The sequence below is a fragment of the Dipteris shenzhenensis genome, chromosome 1, assembly GCF_047967505.1.
Source record: "Dipteris shenzhenensis isolate YYH24624 ecotype China chromosome 1, Dip_SZ_1.0, whole genome shotgun sequence".
NCBI classification, from domain to species: Eukaryota; Viridiplantae; Streptophyta; class Polypodiopsida; order Gleicheniales; family Dipteridaceae; genus Dipteris; species Dipteris shenzhenensis.
In genome coordinates, this window is record NC_141596.1 from 34,719,367 (window position 1) to 34,732,266 (window position 12,900).

The following is a 12,900-nucleotide window of genomic DNA, read 5'->3' on the forward strand; positions in this document are numbered from 1 at the left end:
TAAATCCAGGTTCCAGCCCTTTGTTGGTCTTTGTGCTCACCTTGAGCTTGTGCCTTACCCACTAGATTTGGTGGAGGAATAAATATAAGTTACTCTCATATTCTCTCTCTTGTATGCATTGTCTATATTCTATCATTGAAGGACAAATTGATGTATGTGTGTGTGCCTAAGGGCTAGGAGTCCTATGCTAGGAGTGTGTGAGAGTAGGTGTGCTAGAGTGGGTGTGATTGAGAGAATCATGGACCTAATTGAGAGATACTGGGAGAAATTTGTGGATCTAGATGCTCTACTAAGCTCACATCACTCTTAGATGTAACTTGTGCCTATAAATTGGGCATATCTCTCATGAATAATCACTCTCTTTCATCATCTTGGTATCTCCATCCTGTCTCCATGCTACTCCAACATGTGGTATCAGAGCCATGGAAGCCACCATAGCCTGTGAATCCTAGCTAGGTCGTGCTGCCACGTGGCATCATCCCTACCAAACTCACCTTCTTCCTCATCTTCTTCTTCCCCAATTCTTGCTGATCTTGTCAAGCTCCATACACACACTCAGGGCAACATTTCTCCAAGCCCTCCTGGTCAGAGATAGCTCTCATAGAGGTGACCTTTGAGCCCAGAGTACTCTCCAACATTTTACCCCTGCTGCCCGCCATTGCGACTTCTCTACCTGCGCCCTCTTCATGAAATTTGTCATCTGTGGGGAACATGTCAATGCTTGCTTCTAGCTTTGCTTTAGCAATAGTATGAGCAAGCTACTCATGAATTCTGAGCTGAAATCGTGAAGAAATTGTCGATTCTCACTTCGGAATTCCTTAGACAATGTTGGCCGACCTGAAGCAATCAGCACGCATTCTTCCTGGAGGACTTTGCTTGGTATATAAGCTCTCTCTCCCTTGCAAAATCCCTCTTGGATCTGCTCTCCATCATCTCAATTTCGGCCTTTATCGACCCTCTATGTCTACAGGCAAATTTTTTCCTTTTTTGGTCAAAATCAACTGACTAGTCAGTCTCAACAATTGGGGCTTTTTTACTTTTTCAAGAAGTTTTGATAGTGTTTTCTCTGCTTGACTATAAGAACTCGGTCATGCATCACTCGGGTGTCATTGTAATGTGCATTTATGGGGATGAGGTGCTTATGCATTATATGTTGACCAAGTTTGACCACTATAATGGTGCTTACTTGATGTTTGAAGCTAATTCAAAGATGATTACAGTACCTAGCATAATGAATGAAGTGTATTTACATTTGGATGATTGCATTATGCCATACGTTCATGAGCTTCTATGTACAAGAGTAGACACTGCCCTTGTTTTACTAACAAGTGGTAAGACCCTCTTCATATTTAATTTATGTGAAGGCATATGGGATGCATGTGATCATGTACTTGAAGCTACTCATTTGGTACCATACTTCATTAAGAAAGAAGGTATGAAGAAGAAGGATGCAAGAAAGATAGAGTAGCATCATTGAGTGAGGTTCATGGTATGGAGGGTAATGGAAAGCAAGAAGTAATCCATGATGCAATACAAAAATGTAATGCATCTCCGCCGACACCACAATTGATTCTCTGGTTTTCTATATGTAGTCAGTCACTTTTTGACGTTGTACTTTGTCTCATAGACCTGAGAGGTCTTCTGCAGACGTTTACTCAAAATTCGTAGCTTAGTTCTAGATATAATCTCTCTCTCTCTCTCTCTCCTTCCTATCCCAGAGAAGAAACGAATGTTGAAAATTGTCTTATGGCTTTTAAATACCATCTACCTCTATCTCCCTCTCCACCCTACCTTTTGCAACAAACATACAGAGAAATTGTGAGATGAAAACTTATCTACTTAACAATGAGACAACTTTCACAACAAAGTCACTTCATTACCTTTAAAGTATGTTTCTTTCTTGTGAAGTTGATTCTCTGTACTCCAATAAAATAGAGGAAGGTGTGAAAATGGTAACACGCTCATTTTTCTTCCAAGAAGAGTCAAGTCACACTCCTGGTTCCACACACACACACACACACACACACACACAAAGGAGAGGGGGGGGTAAGTAGAGAATGAATGGACGTGATAGCAATATAAGAGAGGAGGGACGAATAGACCTTGGACAAAAGTTTTCTTTGAAACATTTTCATAGGTGGAAGAAAAGTGTGAACAAACAGGAGAGAAAATGACTAATCAAATGTGGAATGAAGATAGTTTGAAACAAGCTATAGATGGTAGCAAGAATACATTTTTTGAGTGCATAGAAGAGATGAAACGTTTTTAAAGAGAGAGAACAATGAAAGAGTTGGTTTGGAATTTGAAGGTCCAAGCCAAATGGTTGAACTAGAAGGAAAACATGAGCACAGCTCTAGTTAGGGGATAGTTTGGATGGGAGCAAAACAAGGAGACCTGATATGGTGGCAAAAGCAATTTTTCATTGCAAAGCACCAATGATAATTTAAACGTATTTCAGAAAAAAGTGGAATTTCCCCTAGGGAGCTTCTATTACAGAGAAGTCCACAGGGCATAATCTCCTTCATGTGCATATTACGCCATGCAACTAATGTGAATTCCTTAGGAAACTTTGCAAGGTCCTTACATTTAAAGGTTCTATAGGTAGCGGACGTTATTCAGAGGGGCAACAAGAAACTTCAGTCTCAAGCTCTCCACCAGTGACACCTCCTCCAAGAGTGAGAGACTAAGTACACCAAGGTGCTAGAATGACAAGACAATTTTTTATAACCATTGCGGCCCAGGGACACAGCTGCAGAGATTGAGGGATTAGGGTGAACAGATGCACTCAGACCCTTTGTCTGTATAGGGGGTGACCTTCCGATGAATATCATCCAGCAAGTTTCTTCTTTTGTTAAGGCAAACTTTAGTGTAACTGAAGTAGTTTGTATCAACCAAAGATAAAATCTGATCTTTCGACATGTAAGGATAATACTTCTAGGCCCTCTGTTCAGCTGTTAATAGACCCTAAAACCCTGTAGCAACGTTCATAATGTTAGATTCCAATGAAAGATGACACCAATTCAACCTAGCGATGTTACCACTCGAAAGTTCTATCAGCTGCAATACTGCTCGTGCTACAGAACTCAAAACATTCTAGAGATCCGCTCACTGCTAGAGAACTCGTGGCATCCAAGAGATTTCACCATCTATTCAAGTGTTTATGGTAACAACGCAACCAACTGATCAAATCTTCATTCAAGCTACCAGACCCATTCTGCCCATACATGTACGACAGGCGTCCATTTGAAAACACGTTCTAACGGTGTGTGACGCTTGTAACAGAGCTCACACGAAGTACACATAAGGCTTTAAGATTGTCTATACACATTCTCTTTACCTTTTCGCAAATCTGTAAGTCAGAAAACTACAAACAAGATTTCTATGCTTATACTATCTCTCTCTTTCCAGCAATAATCTATCACTACAATTCTCCAAAGAACTCTGGAATCCACATCTAACTTCTAGAAGGACTTTCAACCACTGGCTCTAACTCAAAACTCAAAACTTCAACGTATTCTTCTTTTCGGAAACAACAAGATGACAACTATAAATAACAGACAACCAATCAATCTTCAACGATCCACTGAAACAAATCCCTCCAAGTCAGTGAGAGCTTTCTATTGGGCTAATATGCATTCCAATTCTAGAAAAAGAAAAAATTTAAAAGCGGTAACATAAACAGTGGATCCATCACATGCATACTGTACCAGTTTGGTGCCATCGTTGAGACCATTCTCTACACCAGTTGAACTTTCAGCAGATCTAGCAGCTAGTGCGCCAAGAAAATTTTCCGTCTTCCACATCCATAGCCAGTGTATAACCAATATGATTGATCAGCAGCGGCTTAAGATTACAATCCCAAGTCAGGCTTTGCTAGCCAGAGCCATGTCTCCACACAAATAGTGCCACAAAACAAATCCACAGGACAATTCATTGATCGACAACAGACCATCTGAACAGCGTCTGCATTTCAGACACTTTATTGGTCAGCCTGTGCACTGCTCATGGAGTGGAAAACAACAGCCTTCTGCAAACAGGATAGAAGCGCTGCCAACATGATCAATAGCAGTATAGCATGCTCCAACGTATCAATACAACCCCAAGCTCTACATTTCAAAGAGTCATGCTGCAAGCAACCTCGTACAGAATTTCTTCCCTGCAGACAAACATATGCGGTGGCCAAAAGACAATGTCTTAGACATATAATAGGCAGCTGGCAATATTGGTGAGCACAAAGAGCACCAACTTCAGTTCTATTGTTGAGCATCCATGATGCGACCTCTTAATCTGTGCAGATCAATTCACCCATTCTCACCTCCCCAGAGTCTAAAAACGTTAAAAATCCACGTGCTCAACACCTTTGACTCAACCAGCTTCCTTTTCTTTAAAGCCCTTGATGATCTTTTTATAATCAAGGGCTTCAATAATTTCAAACAGTGCTCTACTTTTTAATCTTGTTAGTTAAGAGTGATGCTTACAAAGCATGCTCCCTCCTGGAAAAGATGCTTGCAGTATGCATCCTTTACTGTGATCATGTGTATTTCTTGGTGGCAAAGTGGCAGGCACTTTAATTCAAAGATTCTTTGACACCCAATCGTGCCATAAGATGTACTCATAAGCCCAGCTCTAGCCCACTTCTCACGAGACAACGTAAATCATCCTCCTTTTCATGGAGCTTTGCATGGAATATCACTGGTTTGCCACAATAAGCGCCATCTTCAGTCCTGAAGAAGCTGCCATCTTGGCAAAGTTGCTGAGAATATATGATTAAGTCCCTCAATCTATGTAGATCCTTCCAATATCAATTCAGACAATATTGCCTCTAAAAAAGTTTATAAATCTTCCTTTTCTCAAAAGCCCTCGATGATTGATCGTGTTCTTATCGCTCCAATCCTTTCAAATAGTGCTCCAATCTTTAGCAGTGTTAATTAATAGTAATCTTTACAATAGCATGCTCCACCGTGGAAGTGATGAATGTGGAATGCATCCTTTACTATGATCTCTTGCTTTTCAACCTTGGCGATCATCTTGGTGGCAACATGGCATCCACCGCACATACAAAGATACTTTGATACCCAAAGAGTTCTGCCTTCAGGTGTACTTATAAGCCAGAACGCTATAGCCAACTTCCCAGAATGTCCCATAGTGCATCCTCTCTTTCTCGTCAAATGTTGGATCCGAAATAAACCAGGTTTATATCCTTCTTCCTTCATTTCCACACTTAATGTCTTGAGCTTTGGATAGATACCATCAATTTGAGGGTAACTTTTGTCTCCCACAATGAAATCATGCACCTGATTGCCAATCTCAATAAAGGCATGCATTCGCATGTTTCCTAAGACCATCTACATTCTTTGCGTCCTGTTGCATGCCAGCATAAGCATAGATATTTGACATAATCACATATGCTGCAGCATTTCCAGGATCCATTGTAACAACACGGTCAAAGCATTGCCTTCCTAAACTTACCTTGCCAATTTTTCTACAGGAACTGAGCAGAGACCTCCACCCCACAATATTAGTCTGAAAAGGACTAGTGTCAAGCAAGTCTTCGGCCTCACTCAGTCGCCCTGAATGGCCAAGAAGGTCAACCATAGTATTATAATGTTCAATTGCAGGTGATATAAAATGCTTCTCACGCATTAGCTTGAAATATAAACAGCCTTCCTCTACCAGGCCCGCACGGCTGCATGCTGAAAGAAGGCTCTGAAATGTCATATCATCTGGCTTTAACCCTGCTTGTTGCATATCCTTGAAAATTTCAAAGGCCAGAAAACAACTATCATTCTTGGCATACCCTGCAATCAATGCACTCCACGTTGCAATATCATGTGTGAGCAACCTATCGAACACTGCTTGGGCATCTTTGAGGCTTCCACAATTCGCATACATATCAATCAGTGTGCTGCCAACAAATGGATCCAATTCAAACCCAGTTTCAGTGATATGGAGGTGAATCTTCCTGCCGTGCTCTAAGGCTGCCATGCTGGAACATGCTTTCAAGACACAAATATATGTGACCCAGTTTGGCATCATGCCATCCTCTTGCAATTGCTCGAAAAGTCGCACAGATATCTGACCGGAATCATGCTCGGTATAGCCTATAATCAACATATTCCAAGTCTCTATATCTCGTTCTGGCAATCTATTGAAAACCATGCTTGCATCCTGGACACTGTGACATTTCCTGTACATGTCTATAAGTGCATTGCCAATATTGCCATCAAAATCAAAACCTCTCTCAAAGATATACGTGTGAACCTTCCTTCCCTGCTCAAGGTCTGCCATGCGGGAGCATGCTTTCAAGATGCAAACAAATGTGATGGGATTTGGATCAGTCCCATCTTGTTGCATTTTCTCAAAAAGTTGCAAGGCCTCTTCATCATGGTCATACTGGACATACCCTGCCAGCAAAGCATTCCATGCCACAATTTCTAGCTTGGGCAACTTGTCAAACACGGAACATGCATCCTCAAGGCTCCCCAATTTGACATACATGGTTATGAGAGTGTTACCAATAGACAAATCCAACTCAAACCCACTTCCAATTATGTGATTGTGAACCCACCTTCCTTGCTCTAGGGCTGCTACAGCTGAACAAACTTTCAAAATGCAAACAAACGTGGTTGGGTCTGGTTCTATGCCCTCCTGTTGCATTTGCTGGAAAAGCGGGAGAGCCTCCTGACCATTTGCATGCTGTGCATACCCTGCCATCAACACGTTCCACGTCACAACATTTCGTTCTGGCAATCTGCCAAAAGTAATGCATGCATCGTCAGGTCCTGCACATCTGAAATACATATCAATGAGAGTGCTACCAACAAAAAAATCCGATTCAAAGCCACATTCAATTATATGCATGTGAATCCGTCTACCCTCTGCCATGGTGGAACATGCTTTCAGGATATTGACAAATGTGACAGGGTTTGCTTTCACACCCTCCTGATGCATTTGGTCAAATATTAGGAGAGCCTCTTGACCATGTCCATGCTGAGTATAGCATGCAATCAAAGCACTCCAAATCACAACATCTAATTTTGTTAACGCGTCAAACACTACACGTGCATCCTCAAGGCTCCCACAGTTCGCATACAGGTCAATGAGGATGCTGCCAATAAAACCATCCACCTCAAACCCACTTTGGATGATGAGTATATGAATACGCTTACCTTGCTCTAGGGCTCTTATGATGGAGCATGCTTTCAATGTGCAAGCATATGTTACCTGGTCTGGCTGTATGCCTGCCTCTTGCATTTGACTGAATATTTGTAAAGCTTCTTGGCCATGTCCATGCTCAGTATACCCAGCAATTAACATGCTCCATGTCACAATGTCTCGAGAGGGCAAATTGCCAAACACCGTGTGGGCATCCTCGAGGCTCCCACATTTGGTATACATGTCAATAAGAGAGTTACCGATGAATGCATCCAGCTCAATTTCTGTTTCTACGATCTGAACATGAACCCGCCTGCCCTGCTCTATGCTGGAACATGCTTTCAGAAGACATCCGTATGTGAACTGGTTAGGTTTTTGACCGTCCAGTTGCATTTGCTCAAAAAGTTGGAGAGCTTCATGGCCATGTCCATGCTGGGCACACCCGGCAATCAATGCACTCCATGTCACAACATCACGCTTGGGCAAAGTTTCAAACACCATGTGAGCATCCTCGAAACTCCCACATTTAGCATACATGTCCACAAGAGTGTTGCCAACAAACAGGTCCAACTCAGACCCACATTTGGTAAAATTAGCATGAATCTGCCTGCCCAGAGCTAGGGCTCCAACACGAGCACATGCTTTCAAAATGCAAAAAAAAGTGACCTGATTTGGAGTCAAACCCCTTTCCATATGATCAAAAAGTTCAAGGGCTTCTTTACCATGTCCATGCTGAGTGTAACCTGAAATCAATGCATTCCATGCCGTCACCTCTCGGTTGGGCAATCTATCAAACATCACCTGTGCATCCTGAAGGCTTCCACATTTGGCATACACATCAATTAGAGTATTGCCAATAAATGCACCTGACTCAAGCCCTCTTTCAATGATGTGGGCATGAATGCGTCTACTTTGATCCAGGTCTGTTATGCCCGCACATGCTTTTAGGATGCATATAAATGTGACCCGATTTGGCTCCATTCCTGCCTCATGCATTTGCTCTGAAAGTTGAAGAGCCTTCTGACTATTCCCGTGCTGGGCATATCCGGCAATTAACACATTCCAAGTTACAACATTCTGCTTGGTCGATTTTCTGAATACTATGTGTGCATTCTCAAGTCTCCCGCATTTGGCATACATGTCAATGAGGGCACTGCCAACAAATGCGTCTGACTCAAGGCCGCTTCCAATGATTTGTTGATGGATGTACTTCCCCTGCTCTACCAGTGCTAGGCTAGAACATGCTTTCAGGACTGACACGAAAATGTGTCCATTAGGTTCCAAGCTTGACTTTTGCATCTGGTGATAGACTTTGATAGCTTGCTCATTCTGCCCAAGATTAGCATGTGCTGAAATAATTGCACTCCATGCAACCAAAGTCAGTTTGTCCAGGCTCTTCTCTGCCCTCTGAATCTCTAAATAAGGTATTTCATCACTGCTTCGTGATTGTGCAGACTGTGTTTTCCTCCACCCTCGAAACTGCATTGCGGAAGCAAATGAGAGCGGGGAGCTTGTGGTTCTTTCTTTTCTGCCATTTTTCTGTTTGAGTCTTCTCAAACGGCTTGTTTCCCCCCGGCAGATTTCCATTGAGAACTTCGCCGTTTGCCTTTGGACCTCTGAAAACCATTCAGGTTGTACGTTGTCTGGTCTCAACTCAGTCTCACGGGAGAGGACTTTTCCGTGGAATGGAGACAGAGGCATCCTGGGCTGACCTTACCTATGAAGCCCTGGTGGAGATTTTCAAAAGAGTAGGCTTTGAGGACCTTTACCTTTCTGTGCCGCTGGTATGCACGGCATGGAGAAGAGCGTCTAAAGATTCAGTTTGCTGGGAGCTTGTAAATATGGAGGATTGCTTTCGGAAAAGGCAGGAGACTTTAATGTGGTGGGAGCCATCTTTCGAGAAGAAAATCGATTTTATGGTTAAGTTGGTGGTCGATCGGAGCTGTGGGAATTTGCGCGAACTGTCTACTCGACATTGTTCCAATGACGCGTTGTTTTACGTTGCCTCACGGTAGGTTCACCACATTCTCTGTAAATTCTGGTGCGCCTGGCTGCACGCCTGTATTGTCTGTTGGATTGTTTCTTCCTTCCTCCGCTTGCATACTTATCTCTGCACATGTAGTCGCTTGGCTTGAGTTAGAAAGAGCTGTACGCGTTTCCCAATCCTGCAAGGACGATTCCAAATTGCAGCCAGCATCATCGTTGTTAACTTTAATCTCATTTGTTAAAAACTACACGATCGGTTCTCAGTAGCAGTAACATATGTTCCGGCATTCTTGGTATCCAGGTGTCATGTTGGAAATAGAAGGGCTATGGCGGAGCTCTTTCCCAGACAACACGGTTAAGCAGGTGAATGAGGCCTCAATAGGATGTTTGATGTCTTTATTCACTTGCTGTAGCTGCTCCAGATCTCTTCTCTAACATGAAACTTCATGTGACAGAGAGATTCAATGTGTGTGGACCTCTTGCAAAGTACAAAGCGGGCTTTGAAGAATGATATACAACAATATAGGAAGTCTTCAAAAGGCATGAAGTACTCACATCATTTTGCACTTTCTCTTGCTTCCTCAACTTAAATAAACACTTTTTTAGAAGATTCTTTGGAAGTAAATATAAAGAGGAATCTTATAGAATCCTTATCATAGTAGCAGCCTATTCACCTTCAAAACCAATACCTCGGGATCACAAGGGAAGACAACGAGGGAAAGGCTATACCTTCCTGGAAAAGACATTATCAATTAGAGGCTATTATGTAATATTTAACGAAGTGTCATGAATCAAGTATCAATCCAAACCTCTTGTTAGGCATATCTTCCATCTCTATCCTCTACCTTCGTTATTCAATGAGGATGCTGCCAATAAAACCATCCACCTCAAACCCACTTTGGATGATGAGTATATGAATACGCTTACCCTGCTCTAGGGCTCTTATGATGGAGCATGCTTTCAATGTGCAAGCATATGTTACCTGGTCTGGCTGTATGCCTGCCTCTTGCATTTGACTGAATATTTGTAAAGCTTCTTGGCCATGTCCATGCTCAGTATACCCAGCAATTAACATGCTCCATGTCACAATGTCTCGAGAGGGCAAATTGCCAAACACCGTGTGGGCATCCTCGAGGCTCCCACATTTGGTATACATGTCAATAAGAGAGTTACCGATGAATGCATCCAGCTCAATTTCTGTTTCTACGATCTGAACATGAACCCGCCTGCCCTGCTCTATGCTGGAACATGCTTTCAGAAGACATCCGTATGTGAACTGGTTAGGTTTTTGACCGTCCAGTTGCATTTGCTCAAAAAGTTGGAGAGCTTCATGGCCATGTCCATGCTGGGCACACCCGGCAATCAATGCACTCCATGTCACAACATCACGCTTGGGCAAAGTTTCAAACACCATGTGAGCATCCTCGAAACTCCCACATTTAGCATACATGTCCACAAGAGTGTTGCCAACAAACAGGTCCAACTCAGACCCACATTTGGTAAAATTAGCATGAATCTGCCTGCCCAGAGCTAGGGCTCCAACACGAGCACATGCTTTCAAAATGCAAAAAAAAGTGACCTGATTTGGAGTCAAACCCCTTTCCATATGATCAAAAAGTTCAAGGGCTTCTTTACCATGTCCATGCTGAGTGTAACCTGAAATCAATGCATTCCATGCCGTCACCTCTCGGTTGGGCAATCTATCAAACATCACCTGTGCATCCTGAAGGCTTCCACATTTGGCATACACATCAATTAGAGTATTGCCAATAAATGCACCTGACTCAAGCCCTCTTTCAATGATGTGGGCATGAATGCGTCTACTTTGATCCAGGTCTGTTATGCCCGCACATGCTTTTAGGATGCATATAAATGTGACCCGATTTGGCTCCATGCCTGCCTCATGCATTTGCTCTGAAAGTTGAAGAGCCTTCTGACTATTCCCGTGCTGGGCATATCCGGCAATTAACACATTCCAAGTTACAACATTCTGCTTGGTCGATTTTCTGAATACTATGTGTGCATTCTCAAGTCTCCCGCATTTGGCATACATGTCAATGAGGGCACTGCCAACAAATGCGTCTGACTCAAGGCCGCTTCCAATGATTTGTTGATGGATGTACTTCCCCTGCTCTACCAGTGCTAGGCTAGAACATGCTTTCAGGACTGACACGAAAATGTGTCCATTAGGTTCCAAGCTTGACTTTTGCATCTGGTGATAGACTTTGATAGCTTGCTCATTCTGCCCAAGATTAGCATGTGCTGAAATAATTGCACTCCATGCAACCAAAGTCAGTTTGTCCAGGCTCTTCTCTGCCCTCTGAATCTCTAAATAAGGTATTTCATCTCTAGGAAATACCTGAGTTTCAGAAGGCAGAAAAGAGCTAGGAAAAACATTTGTCTCCACAAACTTGCATGATGCTCTTTGTTTCAATGATGCTAGCTGCACCCAAAGAGGGGTCTGCCCAACATCAATCCACAAAGCCCGCTTTGTACTTTGCAAGAGGTCCACACACATTGAATCTCTCTGTTGCATGAAGTTTCATGTTAGAGAAGAGATTTGGAGCAGCTACAGCAAGTGAATAAAGACATCAAACATCCTATTGAGGCCTCATTCACCTGCTTAACTGTGTTGTCTGGGAAAGAGCTCCGCCATAGCCCTTCTGTTTCCAACATGACACCTGGATACCAAGAATGCCGGAACATATGTTACTGCTACTGAGAACCGATCCTGTAGTTTTTAACAAATGAGATTAAAGTTAACAACGATGATGCTGGCTGCAAAGTCCACCTTCCTTCCTGCTACTTGCATTATTCTTCCAACCACTCTGCTGGCCCCGTGGGGCTAAAATACACGGCTCAACAGTCTTCCTGTAGACAAAAACGTTCATATGTAGACGGTGGAGGAAGCAACCCTCAAGATTCTCGGACCTGCCAGACAAAGGTATCCATCCATCCCTGACAGACATCTTTGGGGGGAAGTGACCTCGAATCCCAGCTCTGCTACTCTTGACAGAGGGATTGATTGAAAATTAATATTCATACCCTCTTAAAAAGCGATAACTTTTTAAGAGATCTAAAATCATGGGTACGTTCTTGACAGAGGGATCGATTGAAAACTAATATTAATATCCTCTTAAAAAGCTTGGGGCAGTATGTTGAAAAATGAGAAATTCCTATTAATTAGTCGTGGAGAAAAGAAGACGGGTGAAAAGGAAAAAGGGCAAGGCTGTGATTAAACTAGTGGGCATTAAAAAGGGAGCTAAGTGAGATTGGAGAGGCGGGGAAGGGAGCGCATTAAAGAACAAGTTGAATGATGAGAATCATTCATAAGGCCTGCCCGAGATCAAAAAAGAAAACGAATTGGATGCATAGCATGGAAAAGAGGGCTGAAGCGGAGAGAGAGAGAGAGAGAGAGACAGAGAGGGGTGGGGGGAGGGGGAGGGAGATGAATTGGAGAGAGAGGGGGGGGAGAGAGAGAGAGAGAGAGAGAGAGAGAGAGAGAGAGATTCTAGGGTGTTGGCATTCACTAGGCTTGCCCGAAATAAAAAGAAGAGAAAAACAGGGGGAAAATGGTGGAGATCACATGGTCCCAACTAATCACAAAAAAAGCAATGAAAATTTACAGAACACTGAATTTTCCCTTTCGCAAGGGAGGGTGCCTTTAGTAAGGCCTTCCCTAGAGGGTAGGCCAAAAAGGAACCTTGCCATAGGGGGAAGGGGAGAAGGGACCATTTATAATAGCTTAGTAGTAGAGCT

General features: G+C 42.9%; 1 protein-coding gene across 1 annotated transcript; it reads right to left on the bottom strand.

Annotated features, from left to right (window-relative positions):
• Positions 1-4,676: 4,676 nt before the first annotated feature.
• Positions 4,677-12,241, bottom strand: LOC147905742 (uncharacterized). The gene is given in 8 exon segments (XM_087375421.1): positions 4,677-5,319; positions 5,321-8,771; positions 8,873-8,936; positions 9,177-9,386; positions 9,816-9,874; positions 10,069-11,668; positions 11,761-11,822; positions 11,933-12,241. Coding segments are annotated over 8 exon segments (6,015 nt in total). The 5' UTR covers positions 12,111-12,241; the 3' UTR covers positions 4,677-4,928.
• Between the last annotated feature and the right edge of the window lie 659 nt (positions 12,242-12,900).